General features: G+C 39.1%; 2 protein-coding genes across 9 annotated transcripts in view; both read left to right on the top strand.

The window, feature by feature from the left end:
• LOC123273313 (neurocalcin homolog) overlaps positions 1–20,918 on the top strand; it is a 265,515-nt gene that overhangs the window by 97,445 nt on the left and 147,152 nt on the right. The window lies entirely within an intron of this gene.
• The window catches only part of LOC123273311 (neuronal calcium sensor 2), a 192,478-nt gene that overhangs the window by 97,419 nt on the left and 74,141 nt on the right, over positions 1–20,918 (top strand). For 5 of the 7 annotated variants that reach the window (XM_044740714.1, XM_044740713.1, XM_044740716.1 and 2 more), the window contains exon 3: positions 12,053–12,196. In XM_044740714.1, coding sequence (XP_044596649.1) covers positions 12,053–12,196 — 144 coding nt within the window. Of the gene's footprint in view, positions 1–12,052; positions 12,197–12,374; positions 12,656–12,740; positions 14,885–20,918 lie in introns of those variants that run through there. The other 2 variants (XM_044740709.1, XM_044740710.1) reach the window with 2 other exon arrangements.

The raw sequence follows: 20,918 nt of genomic DNA, 5'->3' as shown, positions 1-20,918 counted from the left end.
GAAACTCTATGGTTGATACTCGCTTCCTTCTTTGGACTTCTTGATGTTACTCGTTCCAACACTTTACTACTTCTCCGGACACCACGCATGGCTCGTCTATATAACGACCCCAAAAATACCCCCTCCTGCTCTCTCTCTAGGCCCGAAGATCGATGCGCTCAAATGCTAGTCGAAAAGTTATCGATCTCTGGTGACTTATCGATTAAGGGTAATTTACCCTGTTACAGATGTTAGACTGCTTGATTGGTCTCTTGAGGTTCTGGTCGTTTGATATTTCCCAGAATATCGCATGATGGTCGCTGGAAGTTTAGATGTCCAACACTTTCCAGTTGTAGTCACCTCTAGCAAGGCTATTACTGACAAAAGTGAGGTCTACAATTGAGCTTGCGTCACCTTTGGTGTAGGTCGGCGTATCACCACTGTTGAGCGAAACTACATCTAGTGTAGTAAAGGCCTCTAGTAGTGCTTTCCCTCGTGCGTTGGTATGTTTGCTGCCCCAGTCAACTGCCCAGGAGTTGAAGTCCCCGGCTATCGCTACTGGATGGTATTGCTTCGCATCTTCAGTTAGTCGATCCAAGAAATCAGTGAAGTCAACAATGGAGAGGCTAGGTGGTGCGTAGCAGCTATAGAAGCGGATGCCCTCTACTGATACTGCTACAAAGCCGGCATTGCTGTTGTCGACTGCATTTTGGAAAGGGAGCTTGCCACATGACCAGATGACAGCTTTGGATGTGCTATCAGATTCCCAGGGTTGGGTACTCAGGTGTTTATATGGCTCTGCTATTAGTACCAAGTCAAGCTCTAATTCTCGCACGGATTGCATGAGCAGGTCATGCGCTGCCTCACAATGGTTGAGATTGAGCTGTAGTATCCTCATGGTTGTTTGTTCGTCAACTTCTGGAGTGCCTCCTGAAATACCGGGCACCTGTGGGTGCCGGCATAGTGAGCCACGTCCTTCGCTCCTTGCTGCTCAGCACATATTGCACACTTGGCAGGATTTTTACAGTCAGAGATACGGTGCGCTTCTTGTCCACATCTGATGCAGAGTTTAGACCGGTATACTTGGCTTTTACATTGGGACCCAACATGTCCGAAGTGCCAGCATTTAAAGCATTGGACTGGTCTTCTAGTTGCTCTTATTCGGCAATTGACCCAGCCAATCCTTATTTTGCCGCTTCCTTCCAGTAGCTGTTGTGCTCCAGCTGCTGGTAGTGTCACTGTAGCCGTTTGCGTACCTCTGTAGGCCTTACGGATCTTGATAGCCTCTAGTGGTATTTCGCAAGTTTCTCCGGTTTCCGTTTTCAGGGCAGTCTGAATGTGCTCCTTCGTCGTGTCATCATCAATGTCTCGGATCTCGATGGTCTTCTGCGGTCCTTTGCAGATTACTTCGGCCTCTTTTTGAAGAATATCCATGATGGTCTTTAGCAAGGTTTGGCCTTTGTCGATACTCTTCTTTGAGAGCGTAATCAGCATGTCCCCAGTTTTGGTTTTATGGATCTTTTCCACGGTTGTGCGGACCTGTTCGTCAGGGACGGCCTGCTTTATACGACGCAATATTTCGGCGTACTTCTCCTTCTCGACCGGACGGATGATCAGAGCGTCAGGCCTGGTCCATTTTCGCGGTTTCTTCCGCTTAGGTTCCGGCCGGGGCTCTTTCGGCGGTTGCTTTGGGAGTTGCTCTCTAGCTAGCCTTCTCTTCTCCTTCTTAGACTATACTTTTTCCCAGTCAGTCGTCTTCTTAGGTTCGTCGACCTGCCCTGCCAGTCGTTGGGGAGGGCTTTTTTTCAAGTCCTTCTTCTTTGTGACTTTATCGGTTGGCTCTGGCGAGTTTCGGTCCTTTCTCTTTCCAGGCCTTGTGTCAGTTTCACCCTTGTCTTCAGCGACTGATTCACCATCACCTTCAGCTCCGGTGTCCATTGCTTCGTCAGTCACGACGACAGCCTGACAGGCTTTCTCCGGTGTAGCATGAGAAATGCGCTGCAATGATGAGCGCCACTCCTCATCCAGCTTCTCAAACCTTTGAAGGGCGTTAGTTACACCAGTCATCTTGGATTTTATCTCTTTGTGAATGGTGCCCTTTGGTTGGACGAAATCAATCAGCTCACTGATCAGCTTTTCAAGGCGTTTGAGCGGTTGCGAACGCTTCATTTCAACGCTTGCGTCAATCGCTGCTTGTTGGGCATGTAGCCCGTTTCCCCTCTTGTTTGTTTCCTGTGGGTTACTCATGCTTTTTTGATTTACCAGCGCATCGTACGGAGTGGAGCGAGTTGCCATAACTAGGAACGGGTGTACCCTCGGAGATAGTACTCCTACCCCAGTTCCCTGAGGCCTAGCCGACACTTAGCCAGTCCCGGAATACACGGACGGACTAGACTCGCTCGGAGCGGTGAAGATTCCGATCTCTAACACTTACTGCGTACTTCCTGATCAAGGCCCGAAGTGGCTGGCTCCTGATCCACTGCTGCAACTTTCACCTCGGCAGAGCAAGCTCACATCAGCCGTGGCCTGCATCGTCGGAAACTACGATACAGGTTCCGGACACTCCCAGTGAGTTACAGCAGGAACCAATCGTCTTGCTAGGTCAGTTAGTGTGACCAACCCATTAAAGGGGAGTTTCGTCCACGGAAGCTTATTTTGTTTGGTTATTTTGCTTGGCTCCTACCCGCTGTACCTCATCAACTAAGAGATTAAGTGTCATCCAAGGACAGCGAGCGTTCTCCCATCCGCTCGGGGAGACGCGCCCGGTAGCAGTATCTCTTCTGCCCTGAGTGTGTGTGTGTGTGTGTGTGTGTGTGTGTGTGTGTGTGTGTGTGTGTGTGTGTGTGTAAACCTCTCGTAACTTTTGAACGACTTGACTGATTTCATCGCGGTTGGTGTCATTCGAAAGGGCTTCGCCAAACTTAGATTTCCTGTAAGTTGGAACCAATTCGGACCGGTAGATATTGAGAAATTGCAAAAAAAAAAGTGAAAAAAAAGTTTTTTTTTTTTCATTTTTTCAAAATATCTCCGGATTGGCTGAACCCATCAACTTCAAAAACTAATCAGCTATTAACCTTAAAAACCCGCATCGATCGCCACCAAGTGCGTCAAAATCGGTTGATGCGTTCATGGGATGTCGAAAAAAATCGCAAAAAGTGTTTTTTTGTAATAGCTCCGAAATTTTTCATCAGATTAATTTTTTTGTTAAAAATTTGTTATAGAGCTCAAAAAACTACATCGATCGCCGTCAGCCGCATGAAAATCGGTTAATTAATTCAAAAGTTATAGCAATTTGAAAATTTAAAAAATCGTGTTTCATTGAACTTTCATAAGACTTTAAAGCTCGAAGAGCTCAAAAGTATAGGAAAGCTATCTGTTTGAGCTCGGAGAGCCAATATGACTCATAAATTGTATTTTTGAGCTCGAAGAGCTCAAAAACATCATAAGTGCAATTTTCAGCGCCTAGGTATGGAATTAGCGGGAAGTTGCCGGGATGGCCTTCAGGGTCAACTGTTTTCCAAATTTTTTTTTTGTAGTTTTTTTGAGATTTCTCAAATCGACCGGTTTGAATCGGCCCGAATACACACACACACACACACACACACACACACACTCACTTTGTCTTTGTCTTTGGAAGATTTTGTTTTTGGAAGATTTTTTTCGCTTTTCTATAAAATAAAAAAAAAAAAAAACACCCGAGTCAAAATTGAAAAACTAATTTCAGTCTCCAAATTCTACACGAGGGTAAGGAGGCTGAAATCAATTTTTTAGATTAACCCAAGCTGTACAGCGAAACCTTAATTTCAGCCTAAACTTGGTATTTTTGTCCGCTTTTAGCAAGTTTAGGTTGAAATTAGTATTACAGAACTCTAAAATGACCCTCCAAAGCCTACAGTTCGATCGAGAAAAAGATCTTCATTGGTTTTTATGAAAAAGGTGAGAGGAAAGAAGGGAAAGGAGAAGGAATTTAAATCAAAATGGCAGTCAGGAGCGGGAAAAATTTAAAATTAAAAAATAATTTTTTTATTCATTGATTATAATTTATAATTCTCATATACTTTCTAAAATTCGCTTTGTGTGTGGAATGGTCATTTTTAGATTTAAGTTTTTCTATTTTATTGTTTTATTGCACCTTTGTACTTAGCAGTAAGTATTTTTTCGAAAAGGTTGTAAATAAAGGGATTAAAAAAAATTCCCAAATAACAGATGTTTATTTAAGATATTTTAGAAAATATTTGTATGCGTGGGAACGTAAGTATAGATTTGTCTCGTGGCAAAAATGTACATTATAAGTACCGAGAGTGTAAGAACGAAGTATGAATGTTGCGGGGGTGAGAAACCCAGGTAGTGAGTAAAGATCTAATTGTATGGGACTCAAGCAGGCAGTTCCTACTTAACTTCGATGTACGACAGAACTCTGTCTTCTAACTCTGTCAATTTTTGAAATAAATACTCACTTAAATTATCCGACCTGTGATTCCCTTTTTTAGATATTAACATCAATATCCTATCCAGTATTTTCCGATACTACATGTGAATTAACAAAAAAATTAGTAATAACAAAAACATTTGATAAAAATGTTTTCTTTATTTTATTTTTTTTTGTTTTTTATAATTTTTCTTTTTTATTTTAATTTTTACTCTTTCTTTTCGGAGTTTTTTAAAGGAGGTGGTAGGGGAGGGGGGTAAGGTTTCACATCACTTTGACATTCATTCATCTTAATTAAATTTAACGATTGCCTTATAAATAATTTTATAAAAACGTCTATTGCTCTAACCGAGATTCATAGAGGAGGTAAAATACATTTACGTGTGCCAGGACTTGGTGTTGGTGCCAGGACTAGGTGTTGGTGGCTGAGTATGTCGGACTCAGAAGTCAATATTATTTTGCAACAATACCGACTAAACATCCTCCTCCCTTCTTTCTCCATAGATGTTACAGGGAAGACTGGATCGGGACCGCGTTAGCATTACTTCGATCCAGTCCATGTTGTGTCTCACGACACCTATTTCTTGTTACTACTGGTTTCTAATCCCTTTCTGCAATTTTTTCATTTAAAAGGTGCTACGCGTAGGCTGCGACAGCTGACCAGTTTTCTTCTTTTGTGATCATGCAGGTTACCAAGCTCTCAGGGGAGAGCGTTGTGCCTATTGTTTCTTCGGTGCTGATTCTGTCGTCCTTCCACCGATCACACTCGAAAAACGTGTGCTCGGCGTTGTCAATTTTGTCTGGGCAGTATTTGCACGTTGGTGTGCTGTGCAAACCCATCTGGAAAAGATAGGCATTGAACTGCCCATATCCCGTCAATAGCTGGGTCAGGAAGAAGTCCGTGTCCCCGTGCTTTCGAGAAAGCCAGACGTTGATGTTTGGGATCAGGCGCGCTGTCCATCTGCCCGTCTCTCCCAATGTCTATCGGTCCTGCCACTCTTGCTGCGTTTCCGCCTTTATCCTCGTTCTTGCGTCCTTCATGTTTTCGTCACTATCTTTAGCGTCATAGAGATTAACTCTCTCGAACGCTGATAGGTCGATGGGCGTGGCTCCCGCAATGACCAATACAGCCGCTTCGGAAACTGTGCGGTAGGTCTTTTGCTTTTATATGTCTGTGCATATCTCAGCTCCATAGAGCAGTATCGAGTGGACTGCTTCTAGAAGAACTCTTCTCTTTTTTGTTCTTGGTCCCATGGTGTTGGTCATAATTCTTGCTAGGCTAGACACCGTCTCGCTGGCTGTCTGGCATGCATTATCGAGGTGTTTGCGAAAAGATAGTTTCTCGTCTATCATCAGCTGCAGGTATCCGGAGTCGGATTGTTCTGAAGGATAGACCAGCTTCGTGCAAGTGAAGCTCGCAATGCCTCTGGATCAAGCCTCTTGGCATTCCATCTCCGCTTAGAAAGGTCGCGTTGTGAAACCGAAGCAGATGCCAATCCAACGTTGAATGTCACGAACTGGTGATCACTGCCGCTGTATTCTTCGGATACAGTCTAGTCTTCGATCATGTTGGCAGTCCTTGGAGTCGCCAACGAGATGTCGAGGATGGATTCTTGGTACCCTGATCTTCTAAAGGTCGTGGTGCTCCCGGTGTTCAGCACTATAAGGTCGAGTCTAGCCGCGACGTCAGCGACCTCATTACCTCTGGTGTCGGAGAAAGCAGCGCCCCACTCAGCCGATTTAGCGTTGAAGTCTCCGGCTACGATGACTTCGCCGTCGAATTTAGTGACCACATTTTCTATATTTGCCAGTTTCTGTCGGAGCACACTAATCCCTTCGTTAGGTGAGAGACAGACGCTCATGAAGTAGGTTGTGGGGGTTTGAATCCAGACAAAACCTGCTCCGATTCTGCTGTTGTTGACGGTAACGTTCTTTGTGTTCACAATCCAAATTGCTACCATGCCAGTTTCATCTGCGAACCATGTTTTACCTTCGATGTTTAGATATTGTTCGCAGATAAAGCAGACGTCGATTTTATCGTCAAAGACTCAAAGACTCTCGTGGCTTCTACAAGTGCTGTGCAGAATACCTTGCAAGCTCCAGTTCCAGAAATATGGCATAGACCATTCTGGGCATTTCGTCCGGAGCACAAAGGAAGCATTTTGGTTTCTCTGTGCAGTTTACGGCCTTGTGGTTCTCTCCGCCACATTTGTAGCAGCACTTGCTTCTGTCTGGTCCCGCACACTGACGTGTTTTGTGTCCAAAACCAAGACATTTAAAACAGCGTGTTACTTTTGCAACTGGGCGTATACGGCAGTTCACCCAACCAATCATTATACGGGCCTTGTCAAGGGCCTTAATCGCACTGGCCTCGTCTACTTCGCAGAAGGCTGCCCGATTGCCTCGTGGTGTGGGTTTTGTCAAATTTACCCGTTTGACCTCCTGGCTGTCAGTAAATTCACGTTTAAGTGCTTCACGGACTTCGCTCTCGGTAGAGATTTCATCCAAATCGAGGATCTCGATCGTTGTTGTTGGTGTTAGCGTCTTGACTGTGTCGATGTTTGCAGTGGCTGCCTTTACTGCATCGGTGAAAGCCTTGCTGTCTTCGGTCTTTCGAGCCATTTCAAGGAGAACGCCTCCGTGTTTCGTCTTTTTAATAGACTCTATGTCTACGCCCGTCTCGACAGGGCTTACCTTGGCCTTGATTTCCTTGAAGAGATCGGCGTATGTTCGCCCTTAAGCTGGTTGGACAAGCACAGCTTTAGTTTTTGTCTTCTTCCTCTTCGGTTTCTTGGAGCCACCGTTGTTTGGCTGGTTTTGGGCTGTAACAGATTGAGCCGCTGGCTCTTGTTCTTTCTTTTTCTTGTTTTGCCGAGTCACTTTGGTCCAAGTATCATCCCGGGCTGTCTTTTTCTGTGCTGGCTTGTCAATTTCTGCGGAAGGACTGGGCGTGGACAGCGGCCTCTTCTTGTTGTTGCCCTCTCCTTGCTGTGATAATTTCTTAGGAGTGACCAGAGGTGGCTGTGATTTTTTGCTCAGACTTGGAGATGTTTGAGTCGTTGACGCCGACGTCGTTGGTGATTTGTTGGCCAGCCTATATGCCGTACTAATAGACGTAACCAATTTTCTGATCTCATGATGGAGATTCTTCTTGTCTTTTATGAAGTCGGCTAACTCTTCGATCTTGCTGCCGAGCCTTTCCATTGGTGATTGTTGGCCTGTAACGGTCGGTACAGAGTTGATTTTTCCTCGGTAGGTTTGATTAGTGACAGGAGCAAAAGGTCCTCCACTTTTTGGGGGTATGTTGCTCAACTATCCGTTCTCTGCCATCTGGGCTGATTTCGTACTCCCTGTAACCTTGCTAGCATTGCTAGACAGCAGAGCCATGGGGTCTACTCCGCTGTTTAAACGGTCGCTTGATAACGACGAGTTCAGGCCCGTTTGCACGCCTTCCTTCGCCGGCACTGAAGTATCCCCCCTCTGCACCGTAGACGATGTTTGAAATTGATCTGGCATTTTCATATCATCTTTTGCTAGGTTTTGGTCCACCCCGGGAATTCTACTTCCTCTTTACCCGACGCATCTGGCGTGCAGATATGCCGGGCATTCCCCTATCCGTCACCTGAGGAGGTGCCCGATGCGGGACCCAGCAAGCCCGGCACGAAGTGTGTCTGTGTGTGTGTGTGTGTGTGTGTGTGTGTGTGTTTTTATTTTTTTTTATAGAGGAGGTCAAATACATTTACGTATACCAGGACGTGATGTTTGTCCTGGGTATGCCGGACTCGGAAGTCAATATTATTGACAACAATACCGACTAAACATCCTCCTCTCTCTTTCCCCGTAGATGTTACGGGGAAGACTGGATCGGGACCGCGTTAGCATTACTTCAATCCAGTCCGTGTTGCGTCTCACTACGGTTGCTTCTAGTTACTAGTCTCTTTCTGCGATTTTTTCCTTTTAAAGACGCTGCGCATAGGCTGCGACAGCTGACCAGTTATATTCTTTTTTGATCATGCAGGTTACTAAGCTCTCAGGAGAGAGCGTGGTGCCAATAATTTCATCAGTACTGCTTTTGTAGTCCTTCCACCGGTCACACTCAAAGAACGTGTGCTCGACGTTGTCAATTTCGTCTGGGCAGTATTTGCACGTTGGTGTGCTGTGCAGTCCCATCTTAAAAAGATAGGCATTGAACTGCCCATGTCCCGTCAATAGCTGGGTCAAGAAAAAGTCCGTTTCTCCGTATTCCCTAGAAAGCCAGACGTTGATGTTTGGGATCAGGCGCGCTGTCCATCTGCCCGTCTCTCCCGATGTCCATCGGTCCTGCCACTCTTGTTGCATTTCCGCCTTTATCCTCGTTCTTGCGTCCTTCATGTTTTCGTCACTGTTTTTAGCGTCATAGAGTTTCGCTCTCTGAAACGCGAGTAGGTCGATAGGTGCGGCTCCCGCAATGACTAATATAGCCGCCTCGGAAACCGCTTGATAGGCGCAGGCAACCCTAAGAGCGTCTCGCCGCTGCACTGCCGCTATTTTTCGTCGGTAGGTCTTCTGTCTCAATATGTCTGTCCATATTTCTGCTCCATAAAGCAGTACCGAGTGGACTACTTCTAGAAGAACTCTTCTCTTTTTGGTTCTTGGTCCCATAATGTTGGTCATGATTCTTGCTAGGCTATACACCGTCTTGCTGGCTTTCTTGCATGCACTGTCAAGGTGTTCGCGGAAAGATAGTTTCTCGTCTATCATTACCCCTTGATAGCGCAGGGCCCTTGTTGACGGCAGTGTTGTTCCTTCTATGTCCACAGCGAATGGTTTTGGGAACCATTTGTGACGTGTCAGAACAACCATCTCGGTTTTATGCTTGGCGAGTTTCAGGTGGTGTTTATCAAGCCAGGTCTCGACGGCGTAAATGGTTTCCCGGATCAGTAATTCGGCCTCTTCTACGCTGTGCACTACTATCGTGGCCGCAACGTCGTCTGCAAAGCCCGTTAGCTCTACTTGCTTTGGTAACGAGATTTCAAGAAGCTCGTCGTAGTCCGCATTCCATAGATCGGGCCCCATTATTGAGCCTTGCGGTACGCCAGCCGTTATGGCGTATTCCTGTGGGCCTTCCGTAGTTTCCGCTATTAGCTTTCTTTCGTCCAGGTAGATGTCGACTAGTGCCAGATTCTCTGGCTCCGCGTCAAACTTGTGCTCCAGAGCATCCAAAATGTCTCTCCAATTTGCGCTGTTGAAGGCGTTTTTGACATCTAGCGTGAGGAGGAGACATACTTTACGAGCTTTGAGGCTACCAGACCATGCTTTTGTTGCTGTCCTTATAACTTTCTCGATCGCTCCGACTGTCGAACGACCTTTCCGGAAGCCATGCTGGTTGGTGGCAAAACCTCCAGCACGGTCAATGTCGTTGCGAAGTCTCCCTTGTATGAGCTTCTCGAGCAGTTTTCCAGCAATGTCTAGCATACAGAGTGGTCTAAACGACGAAGGCGTTACGGGGGTTTCCTTTTCTTTGTCTAAGAGAACCAATCTCTGCCGCTTCCAGACCGCGGGAAACGTGCCAGTTGCCAAGCATGCGTTGTAGGTGTTCAGGAGTATGTCTGGGTATTCCAGGGCTACAATCTTGATCACCGCTGCCGGGGTGCCATCAGGTCTAAGTGCCTTTCCTGTTTTGAGTGACTTGGCCGCGTCTTGTAGTTCCTTAGTTGTGAAGGGTGTTCCTTCGCTGTTTTAGCGTAGTGTTTCTTCTCCCGCGGTGGTGTGTGTGTGCGTGTGTGCGTGTGTGCGTGCGCGAGCGTGTGTGTGTGGGTGTGTGTGCGTGTGTGGGTGTGTGTGTGTGTGTGTGTGTGACTATGTGCCTCGCTTATAACTTTTGAACAACTGAACCGATCGGAATCTACTAAACAACGTTCTAAAGAGTTTCCTCAAATTTAGATTTCCTGTAAATTTGAACCGATTCGGACTGATAGATTTTGAGAAATTTTGACAAATCTCATAAAAAATAAGAAAAAAATTGTTTTTGAAAGTGGTTTTTTTGGAATAACTTTTAAACGGCTTTATCGATCAACTTCGAAAACTAATCTGTTCTCACGCTCGTAAAACCACGTCGATCGCCACTAAGCCGGTGAAAATCGGTTGATTTGTTCGAGAGATATCGTGAACAAAAGAAAACCGAAAAAAGTGTTTTTTTCGGGATTACTGCAAAATTTTTGGTTCGATCAATAAAAACCTGAAAATAACTTATGAGGATGTTAAAACTGCGTCGAATGCCGCCAACCGCGTGAAAATTCGTTGATTCATTCAAAAGTTATTGCGGTTTGAAAATTCCAAAAGTAGTGTTCTATGAAACTTCTATCAGACTTTTGAGCTGGGAGAGCTCAAATGCATAGAAATATTATTTCTCTGAACTCAGAGAGCTCAAAATATCACATATTAGCGGGAAGTTGCAGGGATGGCCTTTAGGGTGAACCGTTTTTCTAATTTTTTTTTCTCAGTATTTTCTTAACAACTTTGATTAGAAAAGCATTTTTTTTGAATGCCGAGTTTAAATTAATTTCTTAATTATTATGATCTTTTTTTTCTTAATTACCAATATATGCAAAATTTATAAAATTAAATAATCAAAATTAATGTTTTCAACTGATCAAATTCTAAGTTCCATGAAATCGTAAAATTAACCTACTTATGCTCGTAGTAGGCCGAAGTACCGCAAAAAAAGGTGTTCAAAGCGATCCTAAGTTTTGGAGGTTGAAAACATTATTCTAAAACACTAATTTTAGCCTCCATACCCTATTTTGAGTACATTGAAGGTCAAAAAAGTATTTCACATTCAACGGTAGGCACAACATCAAAAGAAAGTAGGCTTTTTAGTCTCGAATTAGTGTTTTAATTTTGACTCGAGCACACACACACACATACATACATACATACAGACATACGGACATCATCGCGGTAACATTCGGGGAGCTTTCTACACGGAAAAAACAACATTCAACTGGTTTCCATGTCGGATGGAACCTGGTTCCATCTATAGTGAAAAAATGTACAGATGGTCACTACTTCTATGTAGATTGTAGTAGGGACAATCTTGAAAGTGTCCCCTGAAATTCGATCAAATATTTCCAAGGACAAAAGAAAATAAATTTAAATAAAAATTAGGAAAACGGTTGACCTTAAAAGCCATCCCTGCAACTTCCCGCTAATTCCATATTTAAGCGCTCAAAATTGCACTTATTACATTTTTTAGCTCGTCGAGCTCAAAAATATAATTTTCGTGTCATTTTGAGCTCTCTGAGCTCAAAAGTCTGATAGAAGTTTAATATAACACTATTTTTTTTAATTTTCATATTGCAATAACTTTTGTATGAATGAACAGATTTTCATGCGGTTGGCGGCATTCGACGAAGTTTTTTAAGCTTCATGAAGAATCTTTAAGTTTAAATTGATCGAACTAGTAATTTCGACGTAAATCTGAAAAAACATTTTTTTCGGTTTTCTTTCGCTTACCTCGGCTTCGCCTCGGCCAACAATTACCTGTGATCTGAGACATTTCTTACTTTACTGCCCTTGGTGTGTAATGTACTATTCCTGTAATCAAATTTCATTACTTAGATCATTTGAGAAGTATTGCTAATAACATTTTTGTTTCTTTTGCAGCAAGACTGTCCTAATGGTAGGTTAACTCCTGCTAAATTTGTCGATATGTACAAAATGTTTTTTCCTTCTGGTAACGCTGAAGAATTTTGCGATCATGTATTTCGGACATTTGACATGGACAAAAATGGTTACATCGATTTCAAGGTTAGTATAAAATCAATAAGAACCAGTCTCAATATCTACTAAAAATTTAACTTTTGTTTAAAGGTGTCTGAAAAACAATCGTACCGAATTTTTTAAATACATTAGAAAAATTCTATGTCTGCTAAAAATATTGAGGTTGAATTTCAATTTAACTGCAAATGTGTGATAGATCTCGTTATCAACAATTTTTTGGAAGAACTAATTAATTTTAGGTTCTATAACAATTCAACCGATGACATTTCAACCGCGACACTTGAATCGCGACAGTTCAACTGTGGACATTTCAACCGGATGAGAGTTCAATTTTACCGTGTTGGGCCTTTTTATCATGGTTTTTGTGTGTGTTTATTCGACAGTAGACCAACACATAAGCTTGTTACCGTGTTATGCCCTTTTATCATGGATTTTGTGTGTGTTTATTGGACACTTGGATTAATTGTCGTGAAAACAAACTGTCAGGTATGTAATTGAACTATTCTTGACCTTGATAAATATAGATTACACAGTTAAATAATTAATTTAACGATTTTTCATCTCTCCTCAGATAGCCAATCAGATTAAAATTTTTACGGTTGAACTGTCATTCGGTTGAAATTTCTGCAGTTGAACTGTTACGGTTCAAAAGTGGCGGTTGAAATGTTGTCGGTTAACTAATCGTGGCACCATTGAGACTATGGGATCTTAAAAAGCTATTATGATAATTTTTAACTGTGTGTTAGTGTGTTGTTCGAGATAACTTATAAGAACCTTCTTAACTAATAGTTATTATAGTGCAATAGTCATCTAAGTTTCATCTAATTTTTTTTAAATTGAACAAAGAAGTGGCTACTGATGCGTTGAAAAATTCTAACAAATTGTCGCTGTGCGGGCATAAGAGATTTACATTAATGCAAGAATAGATGTAAGGATCGTATATTCACGAGAATTTACTTAATTTTTTGTGAAAGGTGGTATTAAAATTTGTTTTTATTTTTTCGTATCTCACGTTATGTAAACTACAATATGAAAAATATCAAATAATTATTTAGCCAAAGTTTTTTTAAGTATTACTTTGAATTTTTGGTAGTCGGATACGCCAGTCACAATAATTAAAAAATATTAAAAAAATTCCGTACATTTAGAAAATTTTCAGTGGACTAGAACTCGGAAAAAAATAATCTTACCGAAAATTGTAAAATGCAAATCACAGCTTGAAGAATCTAATTTTTAGATCTGGACTTGATAACTGTTTATCATGCACGGTTCTGAAGTAATTCTAATAAAACCACTGAATTTTCTTTAAATTTTCACTTGTATTAAAAACGGTCTACGAACTTTGTTATGTTTGGGAAAGTAGCACTAATTGATCGTTATAATATAATGTGTATAACAAGTTATTTATTAATATAATTAAAAGTATGGTGTTAATGATAACAATACAATATTACAAAAGCACGTTTTCCGCGCAGTCCTTCATATTTATAGACAGCCTTAGATAAAGCGAAGCTAACGCTATCTGTCAACTTTATCATACATTACAATCCTCCCTTTTTTTAATCTTTTAAATTACATTTAACATTTACATGAATTATAAATTCAGTCTTTCACGCATTTTTATTTTTCTTGTAGATTGTCTTAAATTATTAGTATTTTCTATATTAATCTTATTATTCATTCTACCTTTCGAACTTCTATTATTTGTATTGGTCTTATTATCATTATTTGTATTATCATTATTAACGTCGGATAGAGTGTTAATGTATTATGATACAAATTTACCAATAAAAATAACGTGTGACGCATCGTCATGGGGCCTTCGGGCAGTTTTATCACACATTTGTGACAATAAAACAATCAGACCAATTATGATTGCGGCAAGAACTCTAAACAAAGCTGAAAAGCATTACGCACAGATAGATCACGAAGCTTTAGCATTAATATTTGCCATCAAAACTTTTCATCAATATATTTATGGAAGGAAATTCGTGTTAGAAACAGATCATAAGCCACTGGTATATATATTTGGCAACAAAAAAGGAATACCAGTGATGTCTGCAAGCAGGTTACAACGATGGGCATTCTTATTGTTGGGTTACAATTTCGAGATTGTACATATTCAAGGTAAAAATAATCAAGTAGCAGATTTCTTGTCGAGGTTGCCTGATAGAGAGATAGAAGAAAAAGTAAAGAAGGTAGAAAGTGAGTTTTCTTATTTTAATTTTATTGATAATAATTTAATTACTGTTAGTGGTGAATTAATTCAGAGAAAAACAGTATGCAATGATGAATTACAAAAAGTTTTTAAATTTGTACGCGAAGGGTGGCCTAATCAAGTAGATGTGGAATTAACGTCACATAAAAATCGCAGCTTAGAATTAACAATAGAAAATAATTGTTTAATGTGGGGTTATCGTTTAATTATACCAAAGTCATTAAGAGAAGTTATTTTGAAGGAATTACATGTTACTCATTCTGGAATTGTACGTATGAAGTCTATGGCTAGGTCATATGTATGGTGGTCTGGAATAGATAAAGATATTGAAAAAATTGTAAAGCTTTCTAAGCACTGCATGGAAAATTCAGATAATCCTAATAGGTCAGTTTTACATGTTTGGAATTGGCTATAAGGCCCGAATTGTAGGTTACATGCGGATTTTCTGGAATTTAGTAAAAATGATGCTTACATTGTAATTATTGATGCTTATTCGAAGTGGGTTGATATTACACTGAAAAAAATAATCGATAGAGGCTACCGATTGGTAATCGGTAGAGGTTATCGTTTTTTTTTTCGGTAGAGGCAACCGATTAAAATCGGTAGAGGTTACCGATTTTTTTCGGTAGCAGCTCGATAAGTGTAATACCAGAATGTAGCAGCTCGATAATTGTAATACCAGAATGAACTTTTATCGTTAAAAATATCATTAGTGGACAAAATACAACATTATTTCTTTATTATTGATATTTTTTGAAGTATAAACTCATTCTGATGTTACTCTCATTGAGACCTTTCATTTGAGTACGCACACGATTTTTTTCATACATTTCATATGTATGATATTTTTCATATTTGTAAAATATATAAAATATAAAAAAAATTCATGTGGGTACCCTGGCGGATTCGTGGTCACGATAAAATGATCGTGAAACGACGATGAATGTACCATAAATTCACAGTGTCGACAAATGATCGTCGAATGACCGTCACTTGACTATCGAACAACCGTCATTTGACAGTGAACGACGAGTATCATTGTGAAAGTTTTTCACTGTTACTTTATGATTTTTATTCTGTATAGTTATCATACTTCACTATTCGAAAAACCAAATTTTTACTTGACTTCTCCGATTTTTTACCTGAGTAAAAATCGTAGATCATCGATCGATCGTCTGTCATTTGACAGTCATTCGAAAACATATAAATTGTCAAAAAATCGTAACTCGGTGGTAGATGCACAGTAGTCTGTGAGTGAAACGACCGTGAAACGAGCGTATAATGTCGGTAAGTCAGGAATTTTTTACTAGTCAACAATGAAAAAGTGCTGATTATATTTTTTTTTTTATTACATTAAAAATACTCAAAGTGTATAAAAAGATAGGTAAATGAGAAATTTTCAGTAACTAATTAGTTACTGATTATAATCGGGATGAAAAATTAAAAAAAAATATTAAATTATTGTAATTCTGTTTATTATTATGAGATATTTTTTTTTAACAATTAAATTTTTAGCAATTTTTTTTCCAGATCTTTTTTTATACAGTTAATAATTTCACCATAATTTCGAAATTAAGAATTTCGTAATCATCAAAAATTTGAATCATTTATTACGATTATTATTTTGAAGTCATGGAAAAAATATAACTTTATTTAAGCTATTTTTATCTGTGCAATGAAAAAAAAATGACTTGGTTTTGACACCTTATGATGTGACTGAATCTAATGTTTCGTACAGTGTCTTAGATATAGTCCAGTCGGCAGGGAAATATTAGGCCATTTGTTTACGACTTCCAATGCAAATGGAGTAAATTGCAATTTTTTTTTTTTAAATACTCAGAAAAATATGTAGATCATTGTTTAAAAAAAAAAAAATCGCGGAAAATCAATTGTTTAAAAAATAGCCATTTTGCAAGTAGCTTTAAATTAAAATATCTCGGAAACTACGCAAAAATAGTCGAGACATGCTGCATATGAAATTTAGAAAATTAAATAAGGAACAAAATGAGCTAAACCCAATGTCTCTACGACCAATAGTTTACGAGATATTAATTTTTTAATGAAAAAACGCGTGGTTCCGCTCAAGCGCTTATAAACAAATAGCTGTAACTTCGCGAAAAATCAATCGATTTACTTTTTTTTTTTTTTTAATTAAAGCTTTTGTTGTCTTCTATGAGCAAAAAATCAGCTAAGCTCAAAAAAATTTTTTTGAATTTATATGAATAATTTTCAGTTTTTCGAATTTCTGCATTAAAAAATAGTTAAAATGAAAAAAAAATTATTTTTTTTGCATGAAAAAATTTTGTCGGCAATAAAGAATCGATATGAGAAAAAAAATTTTGAAAAAAAAAATTTTTTAATACAAATATATAGGTAACTAGTTTAAAAAAATATGAGCTCTACGGAGACTCAATGTCCGGATCCGAGGAAGTGCGCGTGCGCCATTCCCCTCAAACCGTTGTCGGAGAATGATGAGGGAAATAATAATAATGTGAAGCGAATAATAACAATTAAGTGCCCGCCCAGATTTTCATAATTTTTATAATTTTTTCCAAGTCTTAATTAACTTTTGAAAAATCGATTTTACAATATGGGTATCAAACGATTCAGAATTTCATGAATCGTAAAGATATCCTATCGTGTAGGGAACTTTTTTTATAAAAAATTTTTCTATTTGTTTAAATAAATTGTTAATTAACAAAAAAAAATTTGTTTCCACTATATAGATAGATAGATAGATAGAAAAATTTATTTGATCCTAAAGTTCTAAGCTCCTTCAGGACCATCAACAATACATAAATTTTATCATTTACATGTATACATTTGATACAGTGTTTTTAATACAATTTAAATATTTGATATTAAATTATTAAAAGTAAGAACATATTAATTCTTAAAATAATAACATATTAACAGAGAAATAATAACATTAACATTTATTGTAAGAAGAAGTCATAGCAAGCCTGTTGAAATTGTTCGAAATTGTCAATTAATGTAATTTCGGCCGGTAACGAGTTCCAAACTTTTATACCATGAATTAGGAAAGTGTTTTCATAAATTGCACAATTACTTCTTGGCAGACGTAGATAATCATATATACATATTATAATGGTCTTTTCACTGGCACTGGCATCGACAGGGCCGGAGAGCACCACCTAAAATGGCTTACCTGGGTTTCGAAGGTAGTTGGGCGCCAGGAACTTACCGTTCCACGATTCGAAGTCGTTATCGTTTGTCGTCGGGCGGCGGGTCGATGACGAAGAGATTTAAAATTCGAATGAACGGCGAAACGTAAAATGCTTAAATCTAAGTAAGCTCGGGAAAAAGAAAAACAAAAAAACAGTAATTGCCGAATGTCCAGTCAACAATTTATTTTAACAGTCGCCAAGAATTATTAATAATTTTCTAAAAATTACTATAATAACAGTTAAGTCTTCGCTGAATGAACGAACAATAATAACTAACAGAAACAACAATAACATTGATACGTCGGTGGCTCGCAGATAATAATTTTAATGACTTATAATTAATACTACGATGACGTAAGCAATTAATCGATCTTCAAATTAATTAATCATAACCAAAAATTAACTTCGGTCCGTCAATGGCGCGCAAAATTCTAAATTTAACTTATAATTAATAATACAAGGTAATAAACAATTAGCTTTGCTCAAATTAATTAATAATGAAATAAAGAATTAAATTCGGTCCGTCAATGGCTCGTAAAAGTCCCGAATTAATTTATAATTACTTATACGATGAAATAAACAATTAATTTTGCTCAAATTAATTAATAATAAAAACAAAATAATAAAACTCAATTCGGTCCGTAGGTGGATCGCAAATGCTCAAGAGCAATTATACTTAATAATACAATACTCTAAATAATTAATTTATTTCAAATTAACTAATAATTACTTATACGATGAAATAAACAATTAATTTGTCTCAAACTAATTAATAATTCAATAAAAGCTTGAAGTCGGTCCGTCAATGGCTCGCAAACTCCCAAATTAATTTGCAATAGCAAATTAAACACAATGAAGTTTTAATTCGATGATGATTCGCAAAATAATAATTCAAATAATTCAAAATTCAACAATTTGGCGGGCTCGCGGCGGATAACTAATTACGGTCGGTAAATCGACTAAGCTTGCGGGTAGTTGAAGCTCGAGATAAGTTTGGGCTCGCGCTCGATGGCGCGTCGGTCGGGCTAGCTGTCTTACACAGCTCCAAATTTCTCGGGCGTTACGTTTAGTAACAACAACAACAACAAAAATCACGTTCAATTGTCGGCATATATCAATGTTCCAACCAATAAGACCATTAACAATAGTAATAATAATGTCAAACAGTTGGTTCAATGACAGCGTCTCGAACACAAAAAAAAATAAAAAAAATAAATAATAAGAATCGAACGCTCGACTTTGAATCTACGTTTTAATGTACGAACACACACACAACTACACCCCGATGGTACCGTGCCTCTGAGTGTCGTCACACACATCTCGATAATCCGAAAGGAATTCAATAATTACTTTCGCAAAAAAAAATTGATACTAAAAAAAAATTACACCAAAAATCAAACTGGTGAAATTCACTAAAATTAATCGCGATATCGCGGTGAGGACACCCTGGGGCTAGATTAGCGATCAGACTCACCCTGCGGCAGCAGTGAACCCCTCGGGTCGGTACTTGTCCAGGTAGCTGACTCTCAACGAAGTTGGCGGGATAGCAGGCGGAATAGCGTCGATGTCTCGGCGATGGCGTGACCCATGTACACGTGATAATAAAATAATCGTCACTCGGCAATTTTTCAATAAAAGATCGTCAAAATATCTCCAACAAGACAAACAAATTAACGAATGGTAAAATTTAACCCAATAACGGATCGTAATTGCGTTTCAAAATTATTTTATGCGCGTATCGGAATTTTTGCGACTAACATGCACGGCGTCCAGATCAGAATCAATCAATTATGGCTGCCTCCTCGGCAACATGTGTTCTCTAGATTTTCGTTAGTTCAAAAAACTCGCATCCAATCAGCTCACGGCTTCTTCTAGCCGGCCGTTGTATTACGGAATGCGTCCAGTACTCCGTTGCGATCGATGATTGGTCGATATGTCACTCGGTTCGGCTTACGGCCCCCAGATGGTGTATCGCTCTGCTGTCGTTGATCAACCGCCGTCGTTATTCGTCGGTTTCAAATTTTGCTTCGCTCTCGCCGTGGTCCTCCTCCAGATGTCGCTTCGGTCGTTAATGGCTCCGTGAAGATTCGCGGGTTCGTCTGATCGCTCAACTGATTTTCGCTCTCACTCTAATATACTCTCTACAATATTCACACTCGTTCATGCATACTTTTCAAATTCGGCGCGTTTTCGGTTATGTCTTACCTCGAGCTTCACACTCTGATCAGGAGGCCGCTTGGGGCGACACAAACGCGTCGAATCTCCGCATTCCTTCAGCTTATCCAAAATAATTGATAATAATAGAGAAAAATAAAATAAAACAAATAGCCAAACTAGTCTTTTGACATGGGGAATTTTTCCCCTGTCACAATATATATAAATATATGAAAAATTGATGTGGGTACTCAAATGAAAGGTCTCGATGAGTGTAACATCGGGATGAGCTTATATCTTAAAATATGTCAATAGTTCACAAGATACACGGTCATTGCTTAATTAATGACGTTTTTGAAGATATAAGCTCATCTTGATGTTACACCCATCAATAGCTTTCATTTGAGTACCCACATCAATTTTTCATACATTTATGTATATTTTATATATGTACAGTAGCGCTCAAAAGTATTTTGACAACATAAAATTTTTTAATATTTTTTTAAAATAAAAGCCTATCGGAAAATGTATTGAGTATAATGTAGAGTAGTATAATTGCGACTATTTAAGCGTATCAAATTACAACTTGTTTGTTTTCACACCGCGCCACCGAACGTACTTGACTTACCGTGAGCTCAAAAGTATTTTGACACGCATTTGACTTGAAAAACTCTTGCAGATTATTTGTTCCTTAGTTTTTATTATTACATATATTTACTTGTTGTGGTTACTTCAATATGCCTAAGTGCAAGGAATATTCTAGTGATTTTAAAAAAGCCGTTATTAATGCATTAAAACAAGGATTGAAACAAACAGAAGTTGCTCGTTTGTTTAAAGTGTCTCGACAGTTAGTTAGCTTATGGAATAAAGTCTATAACAAAAGAAAAACTGTCGAAAGTAAGCCTCGAACAGGCCGCTCAAGAAAAACTTCTTCTTACATCGATCATATTATAAAAAAGTTATCAGCAAATGATATACAGCAAATGATATACAGCAAATGATATCAGCAAATGAGTAGTTTTGTCAGACTCTAAAATTTCTGAATCATCAATTATATCTTCTTCATTTAAAGGTAGGTCGTCTACTTTATTCCCAGATTCAGATGCTGGTGGAGTTATATTTATTTCAATAAGTCGCTGTCCGATATTATTGATGACATGTCCAATACAAGAAATATGTTTTTCACTTC

This window comes from Cotesia glomerata, linkage group LG10 (genome assembly GCF_020080835.1).
Source record: "Cotesia glomerata isolate CgM1 linkage group LG10, MPM_Cglom_v2.3, whole genome shotgun sequence".
In the NCBI taxonomy this organism is placed as follows: domain Eukaryota; kingdom Metazoa; phylum Arthropoda; class Insecta; order Hymenoptera; family Braconidae; genus Cotesia; species Cotesia glomerata.
Note: the sequence above shows the minus strand (reverse complement) of the source record. Positions and strands in the feature narration are given on the sequence as shown.